The sequence below is a fragment of the Chaetodon auriga genome, chromosome 5 (assembly GCF_051107435.1).
Source record: "Chaetodon auriga isolate fChaAug3 chromosome 5, fChaAug3.hap1, whole genome shotgun sequence".
Taxonomy (NCBI): domain Eukaryota; kingdom Metazoa; phylum Chordata; class Actinopteri; order Chaetodontiformes; family Chaetodontidae; genus Chaetodon; species Chaetodon auriga.
The window spans coordinates 3,591,250-3,616,980 of NC_135078.1; the positions used below are offsets into that span (position 1 = coordinate 3,591,250).

Genomic DNA, 25,731 nt, shown 5'->3' on the forward strand with positions numbered 1-25,731 from the left:
TACTGGATGCGTAACGAAGGAAGTTCATCATGTTGACTTAACAGGTTACAAGTGTTGTCCACAATTTGTTTCCGCTGCCCCCAAATGGCAGGACTTGAATCACTCTCTTAATTGTTAATGTCTGTGTTGTAAATTAGGTTTTTTATGTAATTGTAACCATATCATGAAGATTTTCCCGACATTAAACAGTAGTGGTAAGTCACCCTGCCTCATAAAGAGCTAAAACACAACACAAAACACAAAAACAGTTGCATTTACAGCTTTAGATAAGATATTGCAGTGTCAGATGATGGTGAAAATGCTGTTTCAGATGCTTGTTACCCATTCTGACGGTGTGGTTTGCGTGATGGTGCTGTTTGCTGGTCAGTCAGTCCACCACTCCAGACCGACTCATTAAAAGAAACTTCTAAACTCAGTGGAACTTAAACCTTTATTGTTAAAAAATAATTGAAAAATTGTCTGCATTTGGAAAATAGTATAAGCCTTCAGAAGTGTTTATAGGTCAAGTCTTAGTCAGACTATACTTTAGTAAAGAAGCATATTCTGTGCCTGTTTTCAGCCTGCAGAATCAAGCATATTTCACAGCAGTGTTCAGTATGTCTAACTTTGGCCGCCGTTTGAATTTATTTTTAAACAATGACTGTTTCATTCCACTTGTGTGTGGAGAAATAACATTACATAATCACAACCAAATGACTCCACTACCACATCAGGCTCTTGACAAGCTCCAAAAAAAGCATCTCTCCCTCAGATTGCTCCATGCCGGAAGAGGAAGCATTTCAGTAGGTGAAGTTCTCCTTTGCTGTCAGTTTGATAAGGCCAACATAATGTGACCGCTTGTTATTCGAACAAACCTTGTTGACTGCTTGGCTCCCTTGGTGCCCTATCAAAACTCCACTGCTGGGTACTGCTGTTGTTAAGTGTCTTACAGCGCAGCTCTCCATTTTTCAAAGTGCTCCTAGATAACAGGCGTCAGTGTGTGGGAGAGGCCGATGGGAATCAGCTCCCTGATGTGGAGGAGCAGCCTGACGCTTACAGTAGCTACAGTAGATCATAGAGCAGAACAGCTGTCACAACACTGGGTGTCAGTGCAATCGAGAGAGAGATCGTTGATGTGTGCATTCTGTGTATGTGCAAGTGTGTGTCTTTGTTTGTGTATCTCCGGTGATTGTCTATTTGCATGCATTTGTATAGCCCCAACTGCAAAAATGTTGGGACGCTGTGGAAAACATGAGTAAAACAGACTGTGATCATTTGTTAATCCTTTTAATGTAAACTCAATTGAAAACAGCACAAAGACAATATATTTAATGTTTGGCCTCATCAGCTTCATTGATTTTTGTAAATATCTGCTTATTCTGAATTTGATGCAGCAACATGTTTCAAACAAGTTGGGACAGCAGCAACTAAAGACTGGGAAAGATGTGGAATGCTCCAAAAACACCTGTTTGGATCATTCCACAGGTAAACAGGTTGATTGGTAACAGGTGATAGTATCATGATTGGGTATGAAAGGAGCATCCTGGAAAGGCTCAGTCGTTCACAAGCGAGGATGGAGAACAGAATACTGTCAGAATCATTTGCACACGGATCAAAACCAGATTAACACTGATTGAGGCTGTGTTGGAGAACAAGTTTAAGGATGATTCTGATTCATAACTACTTGTGTCCATGATCAATTGAAATGATTATGGTAACGGACCCCAACAATCAGAGCCAAGTTTCAGTTGACAGGAATTAGCCTAACACCTCACAAGTTTACAGAGAAGAATATTTACCATGTGGCACATATATGTATATATGCAGCTTTGTGTCTTTGTTTGAAGGAGAGAAAGATCGAAAGAGAGAGAGAGAGAGAGAGAGAGAGAGAGAGAGAGAGAGAGAGAGAGAGAGAGAGAGAGAGAGCAATCAGATGCAGTAACTGTGATAGATGAACAAGTAAATGAAAGCTGCTGGAATGGGAGATTTGCTGTGACAGTCAATTTGAGACAATATACTTCCTCCACTTACACACATGCACACACACGCTCGCGCGCGCACACACACACACACACACACACACACACACACAAACGTACACACACACACAAACAAATAAGCAAACTCAGCAGAACGTAAAAATGAAACAAAAGTATGGCGGCTTTGGAACCCAAAGGGAGGTATACAAATGTATGAAAACACTGACACACGCATGCACAAGTAGATAACCTATGTTTATCTCTACATGTAAAAGTCAGCTTGGTGACCGTCAGACAGTTTACAGCTGTCGGCTGCCAGAGCACGTGTTACTCTGCACACTGTTTGCTCTCTATGTGCTCTTGCACAATACATGGCACAATACATGATTTGCTCCTGTACACACACACACACACACACACACACACACACACCACGTTATTATACGAAGCCCATGCACCATGGGACACGTCACTGTGTGAGTCACACGTACTTTCATGATAGCTGAAAGAGGGAGGCTGAGAGAGAGAACAGTGCTGGAAACACAACAACACATGTTTTCAGCACAATGTGCATCTGTGTGATTATGAGCGGCTTGCAGTTATCTTAGTATAATGTTTATGTGCATACATCTAATACATTTAATTAATGAACAAATCTAACAAACTCGACTGGATTAAAAAACAACACTCCAAAACCAGCCAAATTTGATCAAAGTGTGTCTTGAAAAAATAGCAGATGATGGGTCATGTAACAAGGTCACATTATACTGCAATAGTGGTTCATGTCTGTATATTACCACCAGCTGAGGAACGGATGTCTTTGCTACAGTATAACAGTATTTTTTTTATTCATTTTGATCACATTCACCAGTTGACCACCAGTGCTGGGCGAGTTACATTTAAAAGATATGCTGATATATTTGTTACATGTAATCACATTACTGATTACTTATCAACAAAAGTAGGTATACTGTATGACCGTATCATTGGCATACAACTGAAAATCTTTTTGGTGAATTATTTGCTGCCTGTGTTTTCATACTTCAGGGTCAAAGTTTAAAGGAAACGTCTACATGTTCTGGTTGTGATTACCACTTGAAGACATGCTATATATATCTTTCCCGTAAGCCTGACATGACATCAGCGCAGCATGAGTCAGAAGAAGCTGGTTTCATGTGGGCTGTTTTTTGACTCCAGGTTATTGTGAGACAAAGATCAGCATCGTAAGCTGGAGAGACAAGCGTCACTCGAGATGATTTGGACTATTTTGGACCATACGTTCATCTCCAGACAGAGCAGAGAATAAACTGCCCGTGACTTCTGCATAAGTGATGCTTAGAGGCTGAAGTAGCGATTCAGTCACTCTGAAGGGCCCTCAGAGAGGCCCCTGCAGACTGAGTGACCAGTGCTGACGTCTGCACTGGCCTCTTGTCCCGCGCATCACCTGTCCTCCAGCATAAAAATAAACCCATCCACCACCTTCATCATAGCAACGATTCCCTCACTCCCTCTCTTCATCCACCCACCTCATCCTGCCCCACGCAAGACCCGCTGAGAGCTCCTCTTCCACCCACTCCATTCCAGCTCGAGCACCGTGGGGATGTATATATAGCCCAAATCACACTTGAGTGTCACTTGTCTCTGCCGGTTATGGTGCTGATCTTTGGCTCTCTCTAGCTCCGGATGGCTCTGAGCCTGCAGAAACGCTGGGCCCAGAATAGAAAGCAGCTACTTCTGCCTCAACCTCTAATTCACTGTTGTGATACAATGCTGAATAAAGTCAATGGACCTGCCTGCGGAGACTTTCTTTGTCATGCTGCATTTCCTGTCTGTCATTTGTTAGTGAAGCTCTAGTTGCAGACTACCATTGCTCCTTCGAGTTTATCTGGGTCGCTCTTTTTTCTGTTGAGTAGCCTGATACTTTAAAATTTTATCAGGGCTGTAATTGGGCCATGTGCTGTCGGAGTTAATGAATGGAAAACCAAATTTAATTGTTGGTTCAAGGCCCCATCTTGGGAATGAATTGAAGTAAACACTTTGCGTGGCCTGTGGACTGATAATGGATCGTAATAATGATTGATAGTGGGTCAGCACATAGTTAGCACCATTATGTTTTTCTCTTAATTGCTGCATTTGCCACTGCCTTGTAAAATCACATCAGTGGTGCTAAAGCGGTTATGTAATAGTCTTCTCCTCTCTGATAATAACCACTGTGCTATCTTTTAAGCAATAATCCATGACAATACCATAGCAATAAATGTCCATTTTATTACTTTCTTTCCTCTCTTGCCTGTGCCAGAGTGAAATAAGCTGTTGTAGAGACACCTTTCCAAAGCTGGGCTTGGGTGAGCTGTATTCGACAATTTTAGTAACTTTCTGAAACCAACAATCCAACAGTAACACCCACTTTACACAGCGATTTTGCCAGCTGTAGGTGATAAAGGAAGGAGGATTTGATCTTCTACCTTAAACTCTCTCTTTTATGTTTCACACTACTACTTGTGTCACTTTTTGTGTGTACAAACAATTTCAACACTATCCCTTCATTGTCTAAATGTGACAGACTTTTCACCCACCTTCAAGTGGGGCCATTGAGAACTAGCTTTGCCTTTTGAGGTGACAAAGAAATCACTTTATATGAAGTACTTCGTTGGAAGTGTATCGAAGCCTTTGGGTCTCTAACAGCTGAGAGCTCCAGATTTTTACACAACAGAAATCTAGTTCATGAAAGGAGCTTTTACGTTTACTGTTCTAATTACATTGGCCATGATGTGTGTCTTGCAGTCTCATTGTCACAGAAAATGTGCAACTTGTTCTCTGGCACTTTAATTAAAAGTCAAAGGATAAAGTTCGGAACAGCTATAAAAACATTTGACTTCCAATGAGGTCAAACAACACAAATGAAATACACCTTGTCTGACTTAAATTTACCAAACCAAACTCTTAGTCATGTGACAAACAGGCAAGATCAGTATGTTCCAGTCTGTAATTCAAGGCAGCACATACTTAATAGTGACTGACTGTAAGGTTCATATGATTTCTGTTAATTAGTCATTTGCATTTCAGTGTTCCTGCTCATTTCACAAAGCTTGGAAGTCCGTGGTGCCTGAGGACTGTGGGAGCAAGTGGAACGTGTAATTCATCTTCCAAACTCAGATTGTCTCAGATGGTTTTGTGGTTTTCAAACCTCCAAACACTTCATTAACCTTCTCTGCTACTGAGCTCATTTATATTGATAAGAAGTCCTATGTTGCATTGCTTAGACAGACCTGTGAACAGTCAGAGAGGTCTGTATGGCTGCTGCACATTCAACACCATGCTCTGAGAGGGTAAAGCAAACATTTGCACCATCTACAATTATTTCCTCTTTAAGACTGTTCATCTGTCACAGCAGGTTTCCATCATCCCTGTTCATACCTCTCCAGACAGAACCAACTGAGCTGTCACACAAAATGGAGAACTTTTCACATCCCATCAAAAAGCTGTTGTGCCACTTTAATGGGGACATATCTGGGAGAGCTGTTGGATGAGGATCATCCATCACACATATAGTCAGGGCAGAGGCGTAGACCAGACCCAGTTTGCAGCAGAAAGCTGCACTAAAATATCCTGCTGAACAGCACCCATAAATCCTGCATATACTGTACATGTAGGAAGTAGTATTGCTTTGGCAAAAATTTTTTAAAATAGAAATGAACAGAAATTCTATTTCTCAAAAATCAGTTCAAAACATGTCATTCATAGATTCACCAATTTAAAGTAAGGATATTGTTATGCATTTCCCATGCAATGCAGCTAGGACAAAAGGACAGACACGCAGTGCATAATTCATGCCTGGGTGGTGTGTAAAGTGTACTCAGAGGAAAACTTTGTTTTGGTTCTTCTGGTCATTGGTTCTATCAGTGACCTTAACATTATACTCACCAAAGTAAGACTGTGGAGAAAGACATAAAAACAGTCAGACAATCAGACAGTAGTGTTAAGTTTGGCAGCTAGTTTTTAATTAGTCTTAGTTTCAATCCAATGTCAAAGTCAAATGTGTGTTAGTTTTTATCATATTTATTCTACCTCATCCTGTTTTTCTCAGTGACGTTTTAGTTGGCTGAAAGTCTGGCCATTTTGGTCTTATCTATCTTATCAGTAACTATTTTAGTGTAAGTTTTCTTCAATGACAACTGTGGTGAGCCTAAATACTTCAGGGTTGTGGGATTCAAACAGCTATTTTATGGCCACATTATTTCCCTGTAGTATATACCGTGTAATGAAAATGAGCTCAAATATCACTTAATTCCTTTGTTATTGCTAACTTTAACTTGCTTAATGTGAAATAGTTGATGTAAGTTACTCTGCATCCTGGCTGTGCTCACTATGTGCTGCTGCTGTAGTCCTGATAGTGCACGTGTGGCACAGGACGTGAAACTACTGCACTAGAAAAAAACCCCTGATATTCATCTCTTCTCTTTTTTTTCCAGCGAAAATAGAGATTTTGATAAAGTTTTCATTTATCAACCTATGTTTTAGTTTTGTTTTCTTGGTGAGTTTTTATCAATGAAATGAGCACCTTCAGACAGGTTGAAAGCAAACAGCTTATCTGGATGATCCTAACCACTTTTCTTCAGTTTAAACTAAAAAGGAAGTGGGTCTGTAAAATGATATTTACAGGAGACAATCTGAATAATAATTTTAAGAAAAAAGAAAAAAAGAATTCAAATTGGTTTTCTGTTCCAATCTGGAAATTTGTTTATTACTGGTCTGATCATCTGGCTGCTGTTTTTCTTGAGCCATTGCAGTTTTTTTCTGAAACAATGTTGCCAATTTGTCAGCAATTACTTTGGTGAGTACACTCTTATCAGAAACTTGGCCAGAGCTGTGAGAATAATTCATAGTTTTCTTTTGGAGTTGTATTATCAAAGTTAACTCATACAGTCTATATGCAAAGTCTTTATACTAATTAAATTCTATGTAATTTTATGGAATTTCTTGCAATGCTAAAAAATGTCAACAGCAGAGTTCTCAAGTTTAAAACAAGTTTAGTTCCACTGTTTTAACTTAATAAAACGATGCAGCAAAGAAAAGAATTAAAATAAAATACCTTCAAACATGTTGTCAGAACATTGATATTGGACAATTCAGCAAATCCTCAAATTACTTACAATAGCATCATTTTTTAATTGGACAGTGATGAACACAGACAGGAAACAGGGGAGGTTACCAGAGGTTACCAGCTCAGAACATGCAACATGTCCTGAGCAGAGTGAATGTGTTCAGGAGATTTTGGAAATGTGTATTAAATTTCACTGAATTTATGAGACAGGTCGATGGAGTGGTTGCATGAATTTACCTATAGATTATAGAACCTTCCATGGCAGACATTTGATGTCAAAGCAGGAAAAGTACTGGTGTAAATTACATTACAGATGGCTCCATTCCATTAAGTGTCCAAGCATGCCATGTCACTAAGTGAACATGCACATGACCATAGCCCTGGGACTGACTCACCTAAATGGAATGCAGTCATTATAATCTTACTAATATGCTTTTCCTGCTTCGACAAGTCAAAACGTCTGCTGTGGAAAGGATCTACTGGCCCACCATCGGCCCCTCCCTCTTCTAAGCAAAAATTATACAGTATATTATGAACAAATGACAAAAGTGACTTTCATAAGATTTGTGTGCAGGAATGTATTCCTCTGTCCCTTTCACCCTCTGTTTAAATGGTGTTTGTGGGACTGCAGTGACTTTAGGCTGGAGGCGCTGAGCGTGCCAACAGTCTACTTAGTGTACTCGAACCATCTGCTGGGATTGCATTGTTTCTCCCTGTGGATTTGAGAGGCTCAGAACTGAGTGCAGGCATTGCAGTAAGAGGCCTTGTAGAGTCAGCGCCAGCAGCTCTTCAGCTGAGTCAGGTAACATTCGATGTCAGACACACTGTGAGATTCATTCACTCACCAGTCCACCTGACATGTTTCATTTGGAGAAATTGATTTCCAAAATGGCAGATAACTGATTGTCCACTTAATGCTGTGGCCCATGTGCAGTGTTGGGAAGGTTACTTTTGAAATGTAATAGGTTAGAAATGACAAGTTACACTGTCAAAAACTCTAATAAGTAATATTTTAACTATTTTAACTATGTCATCAACGTAATGTGACTTATTATAGTTGATGGGTTTTTGATTGATTTTCTAACAAATGTTTTAAACTGGGCAATAAAGCTGAAAATTAAATTGTCATGAATGAGATTAAATGTAAATATGTAGCCTACTGGATGAGCACCAAGCAAAACATAGAGCTGAATTATGTCTTGCAGTTACATTAACTTGTAGATGTTTCCTCAGCTGGGACATCGAGCATTCTGATGTTGACAGCATTTTCATGGCTGGTAAACATGTTTTACAGCTTTGTACAGTAATGTTAATGTCAGAGAATGTTAGCTTTCACAAGGAAGATATTTTTCCAGTGCTGAATGGCTTTCCTTTCCAATGACATGGCCACCTGCCTTGATGTGGGTGGCTGGTCGCAGACATGGCAGACTCAGGTTGCCAAGAGCAATGTGCATTGATTTAATTGGCAGAGAAGAAGTGGTGCAAGCTGACACAAGAGAACCAATCAAAATCCATGTTCAAAATTTGAGCGCATGCTGCCCAGTGAATGGAGCCTGTATAGACACAGACAGCTCCTTGTAAGCCATCCGACTCTTGATGGTGTCACACTCAAATTTGCTTTGCTGATCCACAGCGTCCAGAAATATGCCACAGGAAGACATTCACGCACGACCGAAGAATGCAAAGCAACAGAATGAATGTTAAGTATGTGAGGCTTTCATATGTAACTAGTTACCCCCCAGCACCGGCCATGTGAAATATCAGAGCTCTTTATATACCGTGTTGGATATATCTTACACCTGATTCTTGACAAGCCTTACAGATTATCATGAAATAATGAATGAATGATGTATGTGACGATGCCAGTAGGAGAGAGTATGGTTCTTTCTCTGGAGCCCTGGTAAAAATGCTTTGCTGCAGCATTCTGACAGCCTGGAGCCGAGCCACTGCCTGATGGTTAAGGGGAGTAAAAAAAAAGGCTTTGCCGCAATCAAGACATAAAAGCAAGTATGAATCTCTCTGTGCGAAACATAGTCGGGAGCAATCTCATCTCTGCAGTATGTTTCAGTGTGAGAAAACAGGATTCAATTGAAAAATAAAAATTCACAATTTATTCTCTCCTGGCAGCTGACCAGTATGACCACTACCTATTGTTAGGGACTGTGAGCATCAAGTATGAACACAGTCGTCTGCTTTTGTTCACTGAGCAGCTTCACAATGTTCAAGGGCCCCTCAGCAGTGGTGGTTTAGGGACCTGGAAAATATTACTCACTTACTTTCCCTGCCCACATTTCCCAGCTGCTTTGTTTCAGATGTAGAATAAAATGGACACTTTGCAGTGAGACATCTAGCTCTGCTCTCAGAACTTTTTCCCTCATTTGCAAGTGACAACCCCTCTGCAGCTAAAGGAGAATTCAATATTTGGACTGAAAATCATTCCCTTATTCCCAACTACCATGAATTTTACAAAATAATATTAAGTCTCTGACACCGCTGTGATTTTGTCAACCAAAAGTTATTGGCCAGCTCTCTTTTAAAAAGGACAATCAGTTTCTATTGTGTCTCATTGATTGGTTTTAAAGTAGGTTTCACATTTTCACAAGGTGGAGATTTCAATTTAGAACAAATCTTCTAACTTTATTAGACAGCGTCTGCCTCAGTATTGGTTAACAAGACTGGCCCAGGCTGGTCCGACAGGCTGAAGTCAAACCTGTTTTCTGGGAGAGTGCGTTGATATACAGCTAGTGTTATTGAAAAGGCTGGCAGGGTGAATTATAACCCGTCAAAGCTTGCACAAACTTCAGCCTTGGGCTCAGCCAACAATGCAGCAAGCCAATTCATCATGTCTGGTAAGGGGACAGTGCAGGGCAGGTTATTGTAGCTGGAGTGGGGTTAATGAACAGTGCACAGCCTCACACCTGACAAGGACACAAATGATGGAGCTGTTAAAAGACTGCTGGTTAAATAGCTGCGTTTAGGTCTCCATCCCTGTTCATTTTCTGCTCTGCTGTCACATTATTGCACCGTGAGCAAGGAAGATTCATTTGTGCACCTGTTTCAGTGTGTGAAACATTTTTTGTAAGCAAAGCTGCTGTCGAGGCAGAATTGATCTAATTTCTGGCATTAATCTCATAGTTAGAGCCAAAGCACCATACATATTCGAAATGCACATTAGTTAAGCGGCAAACTGAAAGATGTTAAGGGAAATATATTTTATTTATTTTAAATATTTACAAATATATATATTTTAGATATTAGATATTATATTTTGGATATTTTTATTATAACTTAATTCTTTGCTATTCAGCCTTTCCCTCTACCTGACAAGAACTGTGGTTATAGCCGTATTTCAAAATTACATGGCCATTCATGATCATATTCATAATCTTTAACATGAGCAGAGCACTGCAGCTGTCTAGTGAAGTTACTTACACATCCAGCAGGTACAAAACAAAACTTATATTTATATGGAGTCATGTTTGTGTCCACCTGATGAATGCAAGTCCACCATTCCCTGTCCTTTTAGCTCTGTTTTGGTCTAAATTAACTCCTGAGAAAATAGGTGGCTCTTCAGCAGGTGAATGCTCCACTATGGACGGCAGCTTGTCACTCACTGTGTCTGTCTGCTATATGCTGCTGGGCAGGTGCTGTACGTTGGGGTTATCAGAGCTTTTTAATTGAAAATAGCTGCATGCTGCTGCTGGAAACAAGTTTGAGGAGAGTGCTGAGTATGAACCAAAACAAGGCAGCAACATCTTTACATTTTATATTACACATAATGACTTGAGTCATTGTTAATCATACAGATAAATGCAGCTTTTAGGGTTTACTTTTGTATGGCAAGAGTGTTGCCTCGAATACCAGGCTGATTTCACACCTTGCCAACCCCAACCTCCATGGTTTAACTGTGACAGTACTGAAGTAACTGGGAAACCCTCAGCTTCTTTACTGAAACGACGTGGTAATTCCCTGTAATATTTGTCTCTAGTGGCATGAACATTATTGCAAGGAAGAGATGCTGAGGCTTATAAAAATGTTATGGGTCATTAATGTTTTTATTGACAGTTGTCTCAGCCTATCATAGTCACCCTTGTTTGATGCCACATACTCCTCCCAGCTCTAGCCGAAACAAAACCAGTCAGTTTGTGTGTCCTTCCATACTACGTACCAGTAGTATTTTGTCTTTATTGTGTTATTTGAACAGGAAATAGTACAATATGTGCACTATTGGACTATTGGATGAGAGTCAAAGTGTGACTTTAGAATGCCGCCAGTTCAACTTCAAAAGTGTTTAATGTGTTCTCTTCCAAAGTCTTCCTGTCGGGGTGAGGGAGAGAGTCTTTGGATCAAATTGAAGTTCACCAGCACAATGAAGCACTTGAATAAAACAAACACTGCCATGAGAATAGCAACCAAGGAGGAGGAGGCTTAGCTCATTTTGCTAAATATAACTTGCCAGAGTGCAGGTGAAGACCTCCTGTCTGTCTTCAGACTTCTCCATGGTTGTTTTTTCACCTCATCACCATCATCATCATCATCATCAACCATTTATCATCTGCACGGCTCTGGGGGATCTGATGCTCAGCTGCTGTGCATCTGTGTAGACACGAGGCACATGTGCCATGCAGCCTCTTAGAACAGTACACAGCATTAAAATCTCTCCAGTGTGTCTGGATGTGATGGTGTTCATAAGTAGGAACACGTGTGTGGCGGGGCATCTCAGCTCAGTCACACACAGTCCTTGGGCGCGTCTGCTACTTTGGCAATGACAAAGAAGCTCAGTAGGTGCAGATTTATGGCCATGCCACTGCTGGAATGACACATCGTAGTTGCAGTGCTGAGATACACACTGAACATCCATCAACACTACAGGGACAGCCATCCATAAACCTCACATCACTAAACCATTGGGAGGGTGAAGAGCAAAGCAGAGGACAGGCTTCTCACATAAAATACTCTGTAATCAGTAATTAGATAAATTGTGGTAGACAGGAGGGAAGAAATATTATGAATAATGTACTTCTTTATTGATCCCTGAGGGAAATTGTCTCTACTTTTAATCATCCTCCATGTGGAGGCCAAAGGGTCATAGTCAGCAACAGAACAGCTGCCCTTGAGCCTTTGCAGTTCTTTGCTCAAGGACACTTCAGCATGGGCAGATTGGGGTTAAACCTGAGTCCTTTATTTGAAGGACAAACTCGACTGAAGAAGAAGTACTGATAATGACAGAGAATGAACAGAAATGGCACAAAATGTTCCGAAAAGTGATTCACACAAAATACATTTATTTGTGTAATTTGTTTTGCCAAATAGATTTTGAAGGAGGGTGGCACGGTGGCGCAGCAGGTAGTGCGCGTGCCTCTCAGCACTGGTGCCTCATGCTGGTTCGATCCCCAGGTCGGGCAGGGCCTTTCTGTGTGAAGTTTGCATGTTCTTCCCCTGCATGCGTGGGTTCTCTCCAGGCACTCCGGTTTCCTCCCACAGACCAAAAACATACTAATTAGGTTAACTGGTCCTTAGGTGTGAGTGTGAGCGTGAATGGTTGTCTGTCTCTATATGTTGCCTGCAATCAACTGGCAACCGGTTTAGGGTGTACCCCACCTCTCGCCCGTTGACAGCTGGGAAGCTGGGATAGGCTCCAGCCCCCCCGAAAGGGATAGTTGGTATAGAAAATGGATGGATGGATTTTGAAGGAAATGTAATGTGGCCTAGATTAAGTTTAACATATTCCAATCTAGGAAGTGTGACCTTCTCATACTGCACAGAAGTCATAGGGAGGAGGTTAAGGTGGCTGGATTTATCAAATACAGGGCTTTGACACCAGAGACAGAGAGTTTAGGTTCTGTGTCCAACATGTTTTTTGGTATAGGCTACGAAATCACCCAGTCAAAGCTGCGTTGCCACTTGGGTGCAGCAGAACAAGTTCTAAACACATTGACATATTATCAGCTTATAAAATTGTTAAGGACCATGTGTCTGATGCGTGTAAGTCCAGTATTCACTTCCCTTTTAGCTGTGAAATTCTGCACTGTGTTCAACAGCTTGTTGCTAAAATTTTGTGTCTGCTGTCTGGTGCTGGATGTGTAGTGTAGATTGTAGTGGGTTTATCAGTGCTTTTGCTGCTGGAAATAAGGCTGATGAGAGCACTGAGACTGAACCAAAGCCATGAAGTTGTTAAACCAAAACAATGAGCTGAGAGATGCTAAATGCTCAAAATTTGCAGGGAACCCATTGAAATACATGGACAGCAAATATTTTGTAGAAAAGTTCAGTCTGGGCATTTATTAAAACATATGAGTATTATAATAGAAAACAGTCTCTTCTATTGTATAGTTCTGTGTGGGTAAGCTGCTGTTGCAACAGCACGTGTATTGTAATATTAACTTTCACTGAGGACTAATCTGCCTCTCTGAAAATCAAAACATGCTCCTGGGGTTACCCATCCGCATTGTGAGATGAACAAGCATTTTACAGCACTTGCTCATAGAAGTGTAACAAAACCAAGAAGGGGTCCTTTATCTTTGGTATGGTGTTGCAGTTGAAAGCCACCAACCAGGCCTCAGTGACATTTAACCCACAATGATCTTGGGTTTGTGGGAAATGGTTGGGCTAGTGGAAACAAATATTTAAGCATAATATATTATATTGACATCCCTGTGTCAACAAATTACAACAAACCCAGAAGTTCAGTTTCACTCTGTACAGAGAGCCAGGATTGCTGGAAATACATGTGGTTGTGGTCTGAAGTCTCGTCCAGGGTTTCAGGATCAGTGATCAGGGCAGTGGTAATGCACATCTCTGTCATTCAGCAGAGAGAAAAACAGTGATAAAAGAGACATCATAAATCACACAAAACACAAAATGACTCCAGACACTGTTAAAATCTGGCCTGGATTACGTGAGTTATCCAAGATTATTTTGTTGGCTTGTGGGACAAAGAAACCCCCAGGACAGACAGTTTCAGAGAAAAAGACTAGAAAATGTAATATCTACAGGGACCATCCTGCAGCAGAACTGTCTCCACTCTGACCCCTGCTGCAGCAGCCATGTTTCATGTTGAAGTGTCCCTTAGCAAGTCTCTGTGCCCTAACATGATCACTCATTGCATTGGCCCACAGTGTCAAAAAAAGAGCAGGAATGAACAGAAACAAAATGGACAGTGAAATAAAATAGGGACAGAAAAACAGCAAAAAGCAAGCAGCTTTCATGTTTCAGAAAGTGCTTTTGTGTTCGTGTTGATGTAGACATGATGGAAATTTCAGCTCTGGCTATTAGATAAACATCACACTGACTAAAAATAGTGCAAAGATATATTCTCCAGAACCTTTGTTTTTAAGCCATGTTGTTCTAAAATATGTGGGAAACAAAGAAAAGTGTATGGTTTATCACTGCTGGATGAGACATAATAAACATAATGTAAATCAGGCACCTGTTTTTGATTCATTTTAGTTTTTAATTCATATGTCCATTCTCCCATTATCATATTATTGAGTTTTTACACATTGATGAAGATTTTAGTCATTTCATCATTGATTTCAAAGGTTACTTTCATTTAGTTTCAGCCCCATTTTTGTCATGGGAAAAAGGCCATCAATTTTCACCAATATATTTCATCCTCGATTTCATTGACCAAATAAGGATCGAGAGGAATCACTTCCACCAAGACCTGACTTTGACCCTCTCTCTCTGTGTATCCTGGTGTCTTTGCAGTGTCTGTGCCAACGTCTGTGTGAGTCACAGTGATAGTCAGCGCTGTGGCCTCAAAGCCTCCGCTAATTCTGTCCCTCTCTCATAAAACAACTAAATGATCTGACAGCAGATGCATGAGGCAAGGGAGTTTCAGTGGTTTAAATAGCAGAGCTGAAAGGAACATGAAATCACTCAAGGAGAAATGATGAAAGGTTCCAGTGATTCAACACCAGGCAAAGGTTCAACTCAATCTTTCTGCACCAACAGGCAAGAGGACATTGTTTCTCTGTTTGTTATAAAACCGATACGTGGAAAAAGAGGAAAAAATAGTCAAATCTGCTGGAGAAGAGCTGGTGGAAGAGGATTGTGGGTGGAGATTTTGTTTGTGTCTCAGGCTGGACCAGCCCACTATCCTTCAAATTATGTTCATATTGAATGATTCCATTTATGTTCAAAGCCAATGTTCAGTGGCAACCAGTGATGGATGGGCATGTAGCATGTAGCATGTAGCATGTCTGACTGTCATGCTGTAACCCTGATTTCTGGCTAACATGTGTGTTTTAGTTACCTAACCATAACCATACTGTAAATTCGTTGGACACAAATTGTAGAAAGGGAGAATTTTAAAAAGTTGGGATTGGATTCAGTGTTCTGACAATGACTGCCAATCATTCTTTATTAGTGTCTAGGTTATGGTCACTCTCTAACATCAAGCTTGTGTGTGGGTGTGAAAGGATATAGTAATGACTGAAGGAAAGAAAAGAAAGGCTGGCAGGCAGTGGGTTGTTTGGGGCTTACCTAGTGTCAGCATCAGCAGCTTGTCCAAGCACAAGTCCTACCTTATTTTGTGGTTGGTCCAAAAAGGAAACAAATCATGGAGGTTGTTGGCTTCTCAAAAAAAGGCAACTATAGGTAAACAGAGACTCTCTCTAAGTCAAACCAGAGTTCATCAAAGTCAACCACTCCCAATGCTGATGCACATTGGGAAAGTCAGCCTGATAATATTGACCAGCTACTCATCCAGCACCAGGTTTTGCAAAGTTGTCCAATATGAATGTTACTGTCTCCTAGGGTTAGGAGACAGTAACAGGGTTGTTTTGTACCAGTGCAGGAAAGACCTTGATATTGTTAAGGGGAAAGTGAGGGTGTGGAGGTCAGAGTGGTGGATGGGTGCTTAGTGCCACTGACTGTCATGAGTGAGACTGAACAGCTAATGCTTGCTGTCTTTTAACTGTAGCAATGGTCTTTTCCTAACCTTAACCATACTGCCATGCACAGATACTGAAGAGAGAAAAAATTTTAATCTCACTGAACACAATGTGAGGTTCTGGAAAAAAAAAAAAAAAAAAAATCAAGGTCAGTTTTGTTGTAGGGTTTTCTGGAAGGTATCAGAATTCCACTGTTGGAAAAAGTCCTAATTTGTCTCTGGAAATGTGTTGTTGCATCTCTGACCCCACACAGAATCACTATGCTCTCTTTCAGTTGTAACCACAGTCAGCAATAATGGCAAGACATACTGACACACCCAGGAGCACATTTGTAAATCGCTGCAGAAAGATACAATGTTAAATGACTGGAGGTCAACAGAAGGATTTTCAGGGGGGTTAAGTTGTTGTTACAGAGATATTAAAGCCTGGATCATACATTTTTAGTTTGTATATGGTTAGAACATAACTCATTTAGAATTTAGAAAAAAAAAAAAAAAAAACTGATTTGCTGACCCACATTGCAAATATTCAAAACAAAAAGCTGAAATATTGATACTAATTTTATCATATAAATCAGCTGAATATGTTTAAAAGAAGAAACATTTCTTGTACAAATCAGTGAAACTGTGTAAATGATGTCTGCATTTCTGGCAACCAACGTTTCAAGGAATTATACCAGCACACAGAGCCATCATTTCTGTCCTTATGGACAAGGCCACAAGTCTGTGCCATAAAAGAGTATATTTATTGGTTTTGTTGAGTTTATTTGGCCTTAACGTAATAGTGAAAGAATTGCTGTGTGGGGTCATGAGGTCTGCTGTATGGAGCACTTTCACAGCCTGACCCTCCTCTACTAATGCAGGTCCTGAAGGGATGCAAAAAGCTGGCCATGTCAGTGTGCTCTATGGGTCGGATCCCTGGAGGATACATCACCAACCATGTATACAGCTGGGTGGACCCTCAGGGCCGGAGTGTCTCCCCGCCGCCTGACAGCCAGGAGGCCAACCAGAGGCAAGGACACATCATGGAAGAGAGGACGGTAAGAACAATGTGTGTATATGAATGTGTGTGTGTGTGTGTGTGTGTGTGTGTGTGTGATGATACAAGAAAAAAAAGGTCCAGTGTATAAGGCAGGTAAAATAGATGTGACGCATGGTATGATTCAAAATGAATAAAACATGTGAGATGCAGACTTTGAAGGCAGTACTCCCTGAATGCAAAGATACTGTTGCATCTGTCGGATTCAGCACTGAGGCTTTTGTAATTGTCCTCCCGCTCATGTCAGACAGCAGTCAGTTCAGGACTGGAGTATGGCTCTCTGAGGATAGTCATCGTGACCTTTGGTGTTGTGACATTTTGGAAGACAGACTCATCCTACAACAGTCACCCACCACAAGCCTGTGACTCTGGCTGCTCCCCATGAGAAGATTTACTCAAACTGAGTCACCAGAAAAATACACCTGTTCCATGCTTTCTGATTGGATAAATCATTCACTATTACACAATGACCTCTGACAAATGCTTCCTGAAAATAAGTCTTCTTACAAAACAACACAGATTGAAATGTATTGTCAATCTTCTGTTTGTGTTATAAATGTGATAGAACTGTAGTAAACCAGCCTGTTTGAATCTTAAGAGTGTTCATAGTGTATATTACTAACTTGTTTTGGCAAATACATTTTACAAGAAACATAACTGCTGCCTGCATTATGTTCTCTGACATCTTTATTCCAATGGAGAACATGTTGCATTTCTTCTCAACATTCAAGCTGTAAGGAGGTGGTTATGGTGGATGGTGGCTGTACTGGTGGACACCCCGGATCAGGGTTAGCATCCCCAGTGCTTAGGCTTAAGTAACAAAAGCACTGTGTGAATAAACACATCCTGTTTTCTGCTTCAAGTCAGAGTCTTTTTAACTTGTAGGATATAAACATCATTTCTGAGAGACAAGGTTTCAGTCAGCCAACTCACATTGAATACATCTTTAGGTGAATGCAGAATATGTGCAAAGTTGGTAGTGGTGTCTAGGCTCTGACCTCATAAACCCCCACAAGGAAACACCAAGCTCAGCCCAGCATGAACTGGGGAGTGACAATGAAAAATCCAAATGGGGTAAGTGGATTCAGCACCAAAAGGTTGGATGCTGGAGTAGTGGTGGGACTTTAAAATACTATATGAACAGCATCAAAAGAGTGAGCAAAGCAGTGATGGCCTGAGTGCACGACCATGATTAAAAGGGTGTGTTGGATATACAATATGTTGCAGTGAGTGTACTGTCATTTTAGTATAGCTGCTGACTTCAGTTTACTGTCTGAGCTAGCTTGCAAAGATTGCCTTCTAAACTACAAAGTCAAACACATCATAAGCAAAGCTGGCAGGGCCATCATCATCATACAGTATAAGAATAACAGGAGGCCTCTGCCCTCATGGCAGCCATGTCTGCACTAAACTAAAATGAAAACACCCACAAAAATGAAAGGGATTCAGACATTTGATGTATTGCTGTCCACTAGTTTGTCTACTAAATGTCCAGTAGAACAATGACATGAGGAATTCATTTCAAAAAGACCAAGTCTTGTAGGGCCTCAAATATATTGTGTTTTTTGTAAGAGCCAGTACAGTTCTTGTTTGACAAAACGCTTATATTCCATTTTATGTTTTAGAAATATGAAACAATAAATCAAAAATATCTAAATAGCATATTTTGTAAATGAACTTTCTGTTTCATCTGGTGTAAAAGTATTATGTAATTATATTATTAGCAGCTTCTTGGAGCTTTGTTTCTGAAGTCTAATTAATGACCATCATTATCAAGAGCCTTCTGATGACTTTGTGACTCCGATTTTTACAAATGTGTTTTAATTAATTTTGTTTCTACAGGGTGACAGTGGAAGTACTGAATTTGGGTCAGAGAGTTTTCAGAACTCGAAAGTTAGTTTTTATTAATAAGGTTCGGCATTGTTCATGCAGAGTTCCATTCATGAACTAAATCGGGAAAATCGGATCAGTTCAACAGAGATTGATTTCAGTTTACTCTTCATTGTAATTAGATCAGCAATTAGACACTATCTTTGAGTCTCCTCAGATCAGTAATTCACTGAGGCAGACCAGTGTTGTTTTAAGTTGCTGAAACAAGGGTTGAATTGCCTCTAGACAGTCTTCTGCTGAAAGGGGAAGGGAGGGACTGGAAATTGATGTTCCCACTGCCACTGCAGGATGCATCCGAACATTTAACTGCTGCTCCATAGTTAGAACTGCTGCATAAGCAGCTCCAAGCAGCTAGTGCTGCCTCTGAAAGCAGCTCTGCAGATTTGAATGGGGCGCAATTGACAGCTGATCTGTCAAAAATCTGCTCAAGAGCTGATTTCTGCCCACTGTATTAAAGCGCAAGAGCAACAGGATACATTAAAAAAAAATGCTTATATTGGCTCGTATTAACATGAGCCTGGATGACCTGGAGGATAACTAATTAAAAGATGAAGAGTGGAGTTTCTGGACAGAGGCCTGAGAAGCTGTTATTACTACTGAGGCAAAATAGCCTTTCTGTACGGTAGGGACCCGTGATTTGTTGGCTCCTTTTTGGAGAACACATAAATCTTTATGTCAGTTAATGTGCCAGATATATATGCCAGTGAATCTACAATATGCCAGCTCTCTGTTTTATGCATCGTATCTATTGAACTGTTCTCCTGTGTGAGAAATATAGTTAGAGTTAAATGCTCCTATCTCAGCATGGAACACTTTGTGCTTATGGAGGCTTTTTGTGTAAATCGAGAATTTGACATTTGTTAAATTCCTATCTGTATCTTTCAGTCAAATTTCACCTCTAGTTTGAAGAAATTTTCAACAGTTCAATTCAATTTGATTCAGTTTTATTCACATAGCAGCAAATCACAACAAAAGTTGTCTCAGGACACTGTCAGCAGGTCACAGGTCGTTAATGCACAGAGACCCAACAATTTCGCTTGGTGATGGTAGTGAGGAAAAAGCCTCCTTTAAACAGAGAGATCATGGGTTAGTTAATAAATATAACTGGGTATAATCTGCATAGCAATGAAAATCTGTGTTTCCTCATAATTTTGCCTAAAGTAAGTATATATAGGGTGAATAGAATTGACCCAAGCACAAAATCTTGTGGACCTCTGCGACTAACTTTGGTATGGAGGAATCATTATTTATGTGTACAAACTGGAATCGATCTGATAAGTAGTACTTAAACCAGCTTAGCGAGGTTCCTTTAATGCCAATTAAGTGCTCCAGTCTCTGTAATTGGATGCTCTTTAAGCATCCTAGTTGGGATAAGGTCTAAGAGACAGGTACCATCAGCCTGTCTTAGAGGATGAAATTGTTGATGTTAGTTGGTAAAGGTCGATGGGAGAAAAGCAGTCTAAATATACAGTATATCAGGTTTTACAACAGCTTCTAAGGTTCCCATGTTTGAAGATAACTCAGTTCCAGTTGAGTTAATGAAGTGCTAAATTTTGTCTCTAATAACCGGAAATCTTTACTACTGAGGGCTATAAGAATACATGGCTCGATAGAGTTATGACTCTCTGTCAGCCTGACTACAGTGCTGAAAAGAAACTTCCCTACAAGTTTTCAGATTATCTTGCAAGGCTAAATGGAATTCTAGGTTCCCTGGAGGAATATCATTTCCTTTCAAGTTTTCAGCATGTTTGCCTTAATTTGTAGGTTTGGGTGCACCATGGTACTAATTTCCTTTGTTTTAGTATCTTTGGTTTTTAAAGGGGCAATATAGTTGAGCATCATACACAGGGAGCCTGCAGCTCTATGAACAAGAAGATCAGTTTGGGAGGAACTGAAAGAAGCATAGATCCTCTGTTATATTGACACATGGCATTAAATTCAATGCTGATGGAATCACTTCCTTAAATTTAACTACAGTGCTATCAGGTGGACATCTAATGTAGGAATTTTTGCCTAATGGTGTGTAGTCTAGTAATAGAAATTCAGGTTATTAAATAAAAGAGGATTCTGTGAAGACAATATTAAATGTTCAATTTTAATGCCATATGCCAGAGCAAGGCCATAGTGGCCAGTGGCTCGAGGAATGTGAGTATTAGAATGACTGATGGGATCAGTTTCATACATAATAACATACTTTTCATGACAGCACAGGTTTCAATAATACAAATAAATCCATATTATAATCCACATTTCATTCTCCTGTCTTGTACTCTTGCAGTGGTGGTGCTATCTTTATTAGGTTTTTATGGATATCTCCTCTTCTGTTGTCTTTTGATGTAATTAATTTAATGTGGCGGGGGCAGACACAATCTTTATGGGGTTTTGGGTGGTTAACTGCTCTAATGTAAGCACAGAGAGACATGTAGAACTGCAGCTTTGCCTCCTGGTCTCAACTCATGGTTTTAGTTCACTAATATACTCAGTCAAATTTCTGAGAATGAGAGCAGCTCCTTCCAAAGTGGGATGGACGCTGTCTCTCCTAATTAGACCAGGTCTTCCCCAGGAAGTCTGCCAATTATCTACAAAGCCCACATTATTTGCTGGACACCACCGTGATTGGCAGCGGTGGAATGATGACATGTTGCTAAACAAGTTTCAAATTTATTTCAAGGTTTCCCACTGTGGCCCCAGGAACAAGTCTGGTTGCTGGTGTCACTAACTTCATGTTTTTCTGGCAATAATCAGAGTTGCTTTTTCAGCTGGCATATTGCTGTGTGGTGAGAATCTGTTAGAAACATTTGTTTGAATCATGAGATTCACCTGGGATTTTGCTAAGCTAAGGACGCTAGAAGAACAGACAAGCATGTAAACAACGGTAGGATGAGTGATTAGCTTTTATTTTTAATGGAATTCAAATTAAAGCATAAGGCATCACGGAACTGAGAATCATTAAGCAATACAGAAAATCTTAAGATTTTCTCTGTTCCTGTGCATACCCTTAGTTCTTAAAACTGTGTATTGCCCCCATTAGCATCAATTATGGCTCTCAGTATTTTGTGATAGTTGTGATTGAGGCCCTTTATGTTCCCAGGTGATAAGCTTCCCATTTTACTCAGCAAAAAACCTTCAGGTCTAATAAATTCTTGGGCTGTCTGTTTGAACTGCACATTTGAAATTTTACCAAAGTTGTTAATAATATTGAGGTCAGGAGACTGTGATGGCCACTCCTCTGTAGCCACTGAAGGGTCAACTTGGCCTTGTGTTTTGGATCATTGTCATGTTGGGAAGTCCAAGTGCACCCCATGCCCAGCTTCTCGGCTGATGAATGCAAATTGTCCTCCAGTATTCTGGTCCACATATTAGTTGTCCTTAGTCAACTGTCCTCTTGTCCTGAATGTTGTATTATTCACGTCTACTTAATTTACATGACATACTGGAAAGAGAATTTTCCTGTAAGCATGGAATGAGTAGCAATCAGTGGAACATGATCAAAGGTGCACAGTGTGAGTGTATGGAGCACATGGTGTTGGTAATTTTGAGGCAGTCGTAAGCTGTGCTTCTGTGATGTAGTTTGAAACCAGTGTTGGAGTAGGAGGTGTGATGGCCCTGGCTTCAATCATGACCAATCCAATCACTTCTTCTCCTTCCCATTAAAGGCAGTGCACTCTGTGCCGCAGCACTCTCACAATTTGCTGGTGGCAGAGAACACTCAAGAGTGGTTCTGCCATAAAAGCCTCTCCCATGAGGAAACTAACATCCTTATGTATCATGAGTTGCAGAATATCCACACATAACACACAATATGTAGATAAAGCGCCTCAACTAATTATCAGAATTATCCGCCAACCTGTACCCATTTATCCAGGTGAACGATATGGTGGAATCAGGTTAAGCAAGGTAGCCCAGATGTCTTTCTCACGGTGAGGGTTGGAACATAGATTGACTGGTGCTTGACTTCCTACATGGCGTATGGTACTTTATCAGTACTATATAGTGATAAATATCTACATTTTAAATGAGGTGCCTCACCATACTTATGTGATGAGGTCTGGTTCATATATTTGTAGCAATTAAATATTTTGATAGGGAGATGAGCAAATATACGAGTTTAGATGCTGTACAGCTGCTCAAAGCCTGCAGCATCATTTACCAGTGTACTGCCAAGTAGCACACACCATTCAGCTGCTCCTCAAGCAAATTATCATAAAGTAACTCAAATATTAACAGCAACAAAAATATTTTCTGCATGCACTGATAAAGCCTTGCAGTTCCACTCAGCCAACAGCCAACAGCCATACAGCCAAAGCCAACAGCTTTCAATACATTTTGAGTGTGTTTTGTCAGAAAAAATATATGCTTTGCCATAGCTAATCTTGGTGTTAATGATATCCACAAGGCAAGAATGTTTTTTTTAACACCAGAAAAACCTTTGCTAAAGGGATTCATATCAAAGTGAAACTGAACAATATCTCTATATAAAATGGCTTTGAAAGGCGTTTTGACATACATTCTTTGCATGTTAAAGCTAGTGAACAGTGACGCTTGTGAAAGCTTTAATATGCAAGTTCACTGATTGGCCATTACTGACACACCCTGCTGCACTTCACTCTAGTCCACACTGGGAGACCAAAGTATGACCTCCTGTGAGTGTGTAACTGCATGCATCATGCTCTTCCACCGTTTACACATTGAATAATTTGGTTTATTGACAACACACTGAATGTGATGTTTTCCATACAGGTAAACCTGAATATGGACGATGGTCGCTCTCTTGGCCTAATGATCAGGGGTGGTGCTGAGTATGGACTGGGGATCTACATCACTGGAGTTGACCCTGGATCTGCTGCAGACGCTGGTGCACTAAAGGTACCACAACCCAAGCTGTCTTGATAGAATTGCCATTACACCACAAAACGTGTTCAACATGTTCAATATAATGAGAATTGACCTCTTTTAGATGGTTGCAAAGGATCATTGCCTGATGTTATCTATCATGATTCTAGGTTTCACTGAAATCATTATCGTCTCCACCATGTTTGATTCCTACGTTTGAGTCCTACTAAACTATTAATATTATCCCATGGCAAGTGCATCGGACTAATTCTGATCAATACTTCCCATGGACTTGCGACACTGTAGAATGCTTCCTTTATTTCTGTATTTTTCTACTCTATTACATTTAGAAAAGGTAGAATGCACAGTTTGTGTAAACGGGCATAAACATAAGCAGCATGTCAGCAGAGCAGCAGCGTCAGTCCTCTGTGTTTACACAGGATGCATTCAGGAACAGTATTGAGTGTAGGTCATCCACGTTTTGGCAGCGCTCAGAGCCCAATGCAATAACAAAGTGTCGGTCTGATAAACTTAAGTCAAGCATGGGTGAAAACTAAAGCTTCTGAGTGACAGGTCAGTCCACCTACACAATGCAGTTACATTCATTCCATTTTGCACAAAGCAGCTGATGTACAGTGAAGATGACTGAAATAGTCTCATCATACTGTTTTACTTTCCATTTTTTAAAGAGAAATCTTCAAGAACTAAAGCAATATTTTTGACTGTTGTCAACTATACTATCTACTTTCCAAACATAATATAGTGTTTTATGCTTTGATGCAGTTTTCCTTCTTTCTAAACAACCGTTTTGTTTTGATTTGGTTTGCTGTTTGTTTCGATTTGGAAACTGCACTGCATCGCCACAATTGCAGTACATGAAATTTGACAAATGAAAGCAGCCATGATTGTCACTGTGATAAAACATCCACACGTTTTCCGTTGGTTTTTGTACGAAGTGGAAATGGAATGCAAAAACACATTTTCAAAAACATCTCAAATTCTATCTAAAAGGTCAGCAGCAATGTAAAGTACATGTGATTTGTGGCTGAACACCCTGAAACAAACTCCGGGATGGTCTTTTAGCTCTTAGTCATGGATTAAATGAGCTGTTGACGTGAGGATTTTCAACACTGTGTCAGATGTCATCGCTAACATCTGTTACCTGATTCTGATGAACCTGTTAGCATTCCTGCCACCTGCTCCCTATTAGACTACTAAACCTGTTAATGTTGCTAACATCTGCTACCTGCTTTAGAGCCTCAGTCAGGCGGCTGACTTCGCTGCCACGACAGGCCTGCAAAAATGCTTTATTGGCCATGCTAAATCTCTGCTGTGTGCTTTCAGGTCAGCTTTCTGCCTCAATAAGCAGGCCACTCTCACTCTGTGCTATTTTTCAACCTGCCTGAGGCAAGAAGAACAGACGCCAGTGTTTCCTACCTGTAAACAATATAGCTGAATCCTCAATATGGCTTTCATGATAATATCACACTGTGTCCTACTTGGGGATAAAAATAAAACATCAAATTTTATTTATTTATTATGGTTTGATTCTGTACTAGTCCAAACCAATTGGGACACCTTGGAAAAATAGACTTACAGTGAGAGAAAGGAGATTAAAAAAACAGAACTTGAAAGGCATTCTAAAAATTCAAACGTTGTCCCTTGAAAGATGGAGTGTGACATTTCACAGTTTCTTTAACAGAGAGAGATGAAGAGGCACCTTTTTTGTCAGGGAGGATTGGCTGGTCATGCTGAAAAACTGGAGCTTTGACATGCTATGACAGAAAATCTGAAATTAAGGAAAAAAGGAGAGAGCAGAGAGGGTGAAAGAGAGGAGACGCATATTAAAAGAAGTATAGTGGATGTCTTCTGTTCACCTCTCAAAGTCTCGCAGATGTGCCTCCATTCACTGCTAGTCTGCAGCCATTTGTTGTTTATGAACAAGAACTGCTGTCTGTTTTTACTGTGTGTGTGTGTGTGTGTGTGTGTGTGTGTGTGTGTGTGTGTGTGT

General features: G+C 40.3%; 1 protein-coding gene across 2 annotated transcripts in view; it reads left to right on the forward strand.

The window, feature by feature from the left end:
- Positions 1-25,731, forward strand: part of whrnb (whirlin b) — a 91,435-nt gene that overhangs the window by 17,356 nt on the left and 48,348 nt on the right. For both annotated transcript variants that reach the window (XM_076730969.1, XM_076730970.1), the window contains exons 2-3: positions 16,822-16,998; positions 23,628-23,753. In XM_076730969.1, coding sequence (XP_076587084.1) covers positions 16,822-16,998; positions 23,628-23,753 — 303 coding nt within the window. The remainder of the gene's footprint in view (positions 1-16,821; positions 16,999-23,627; positions 23,754-25,731) is intronic.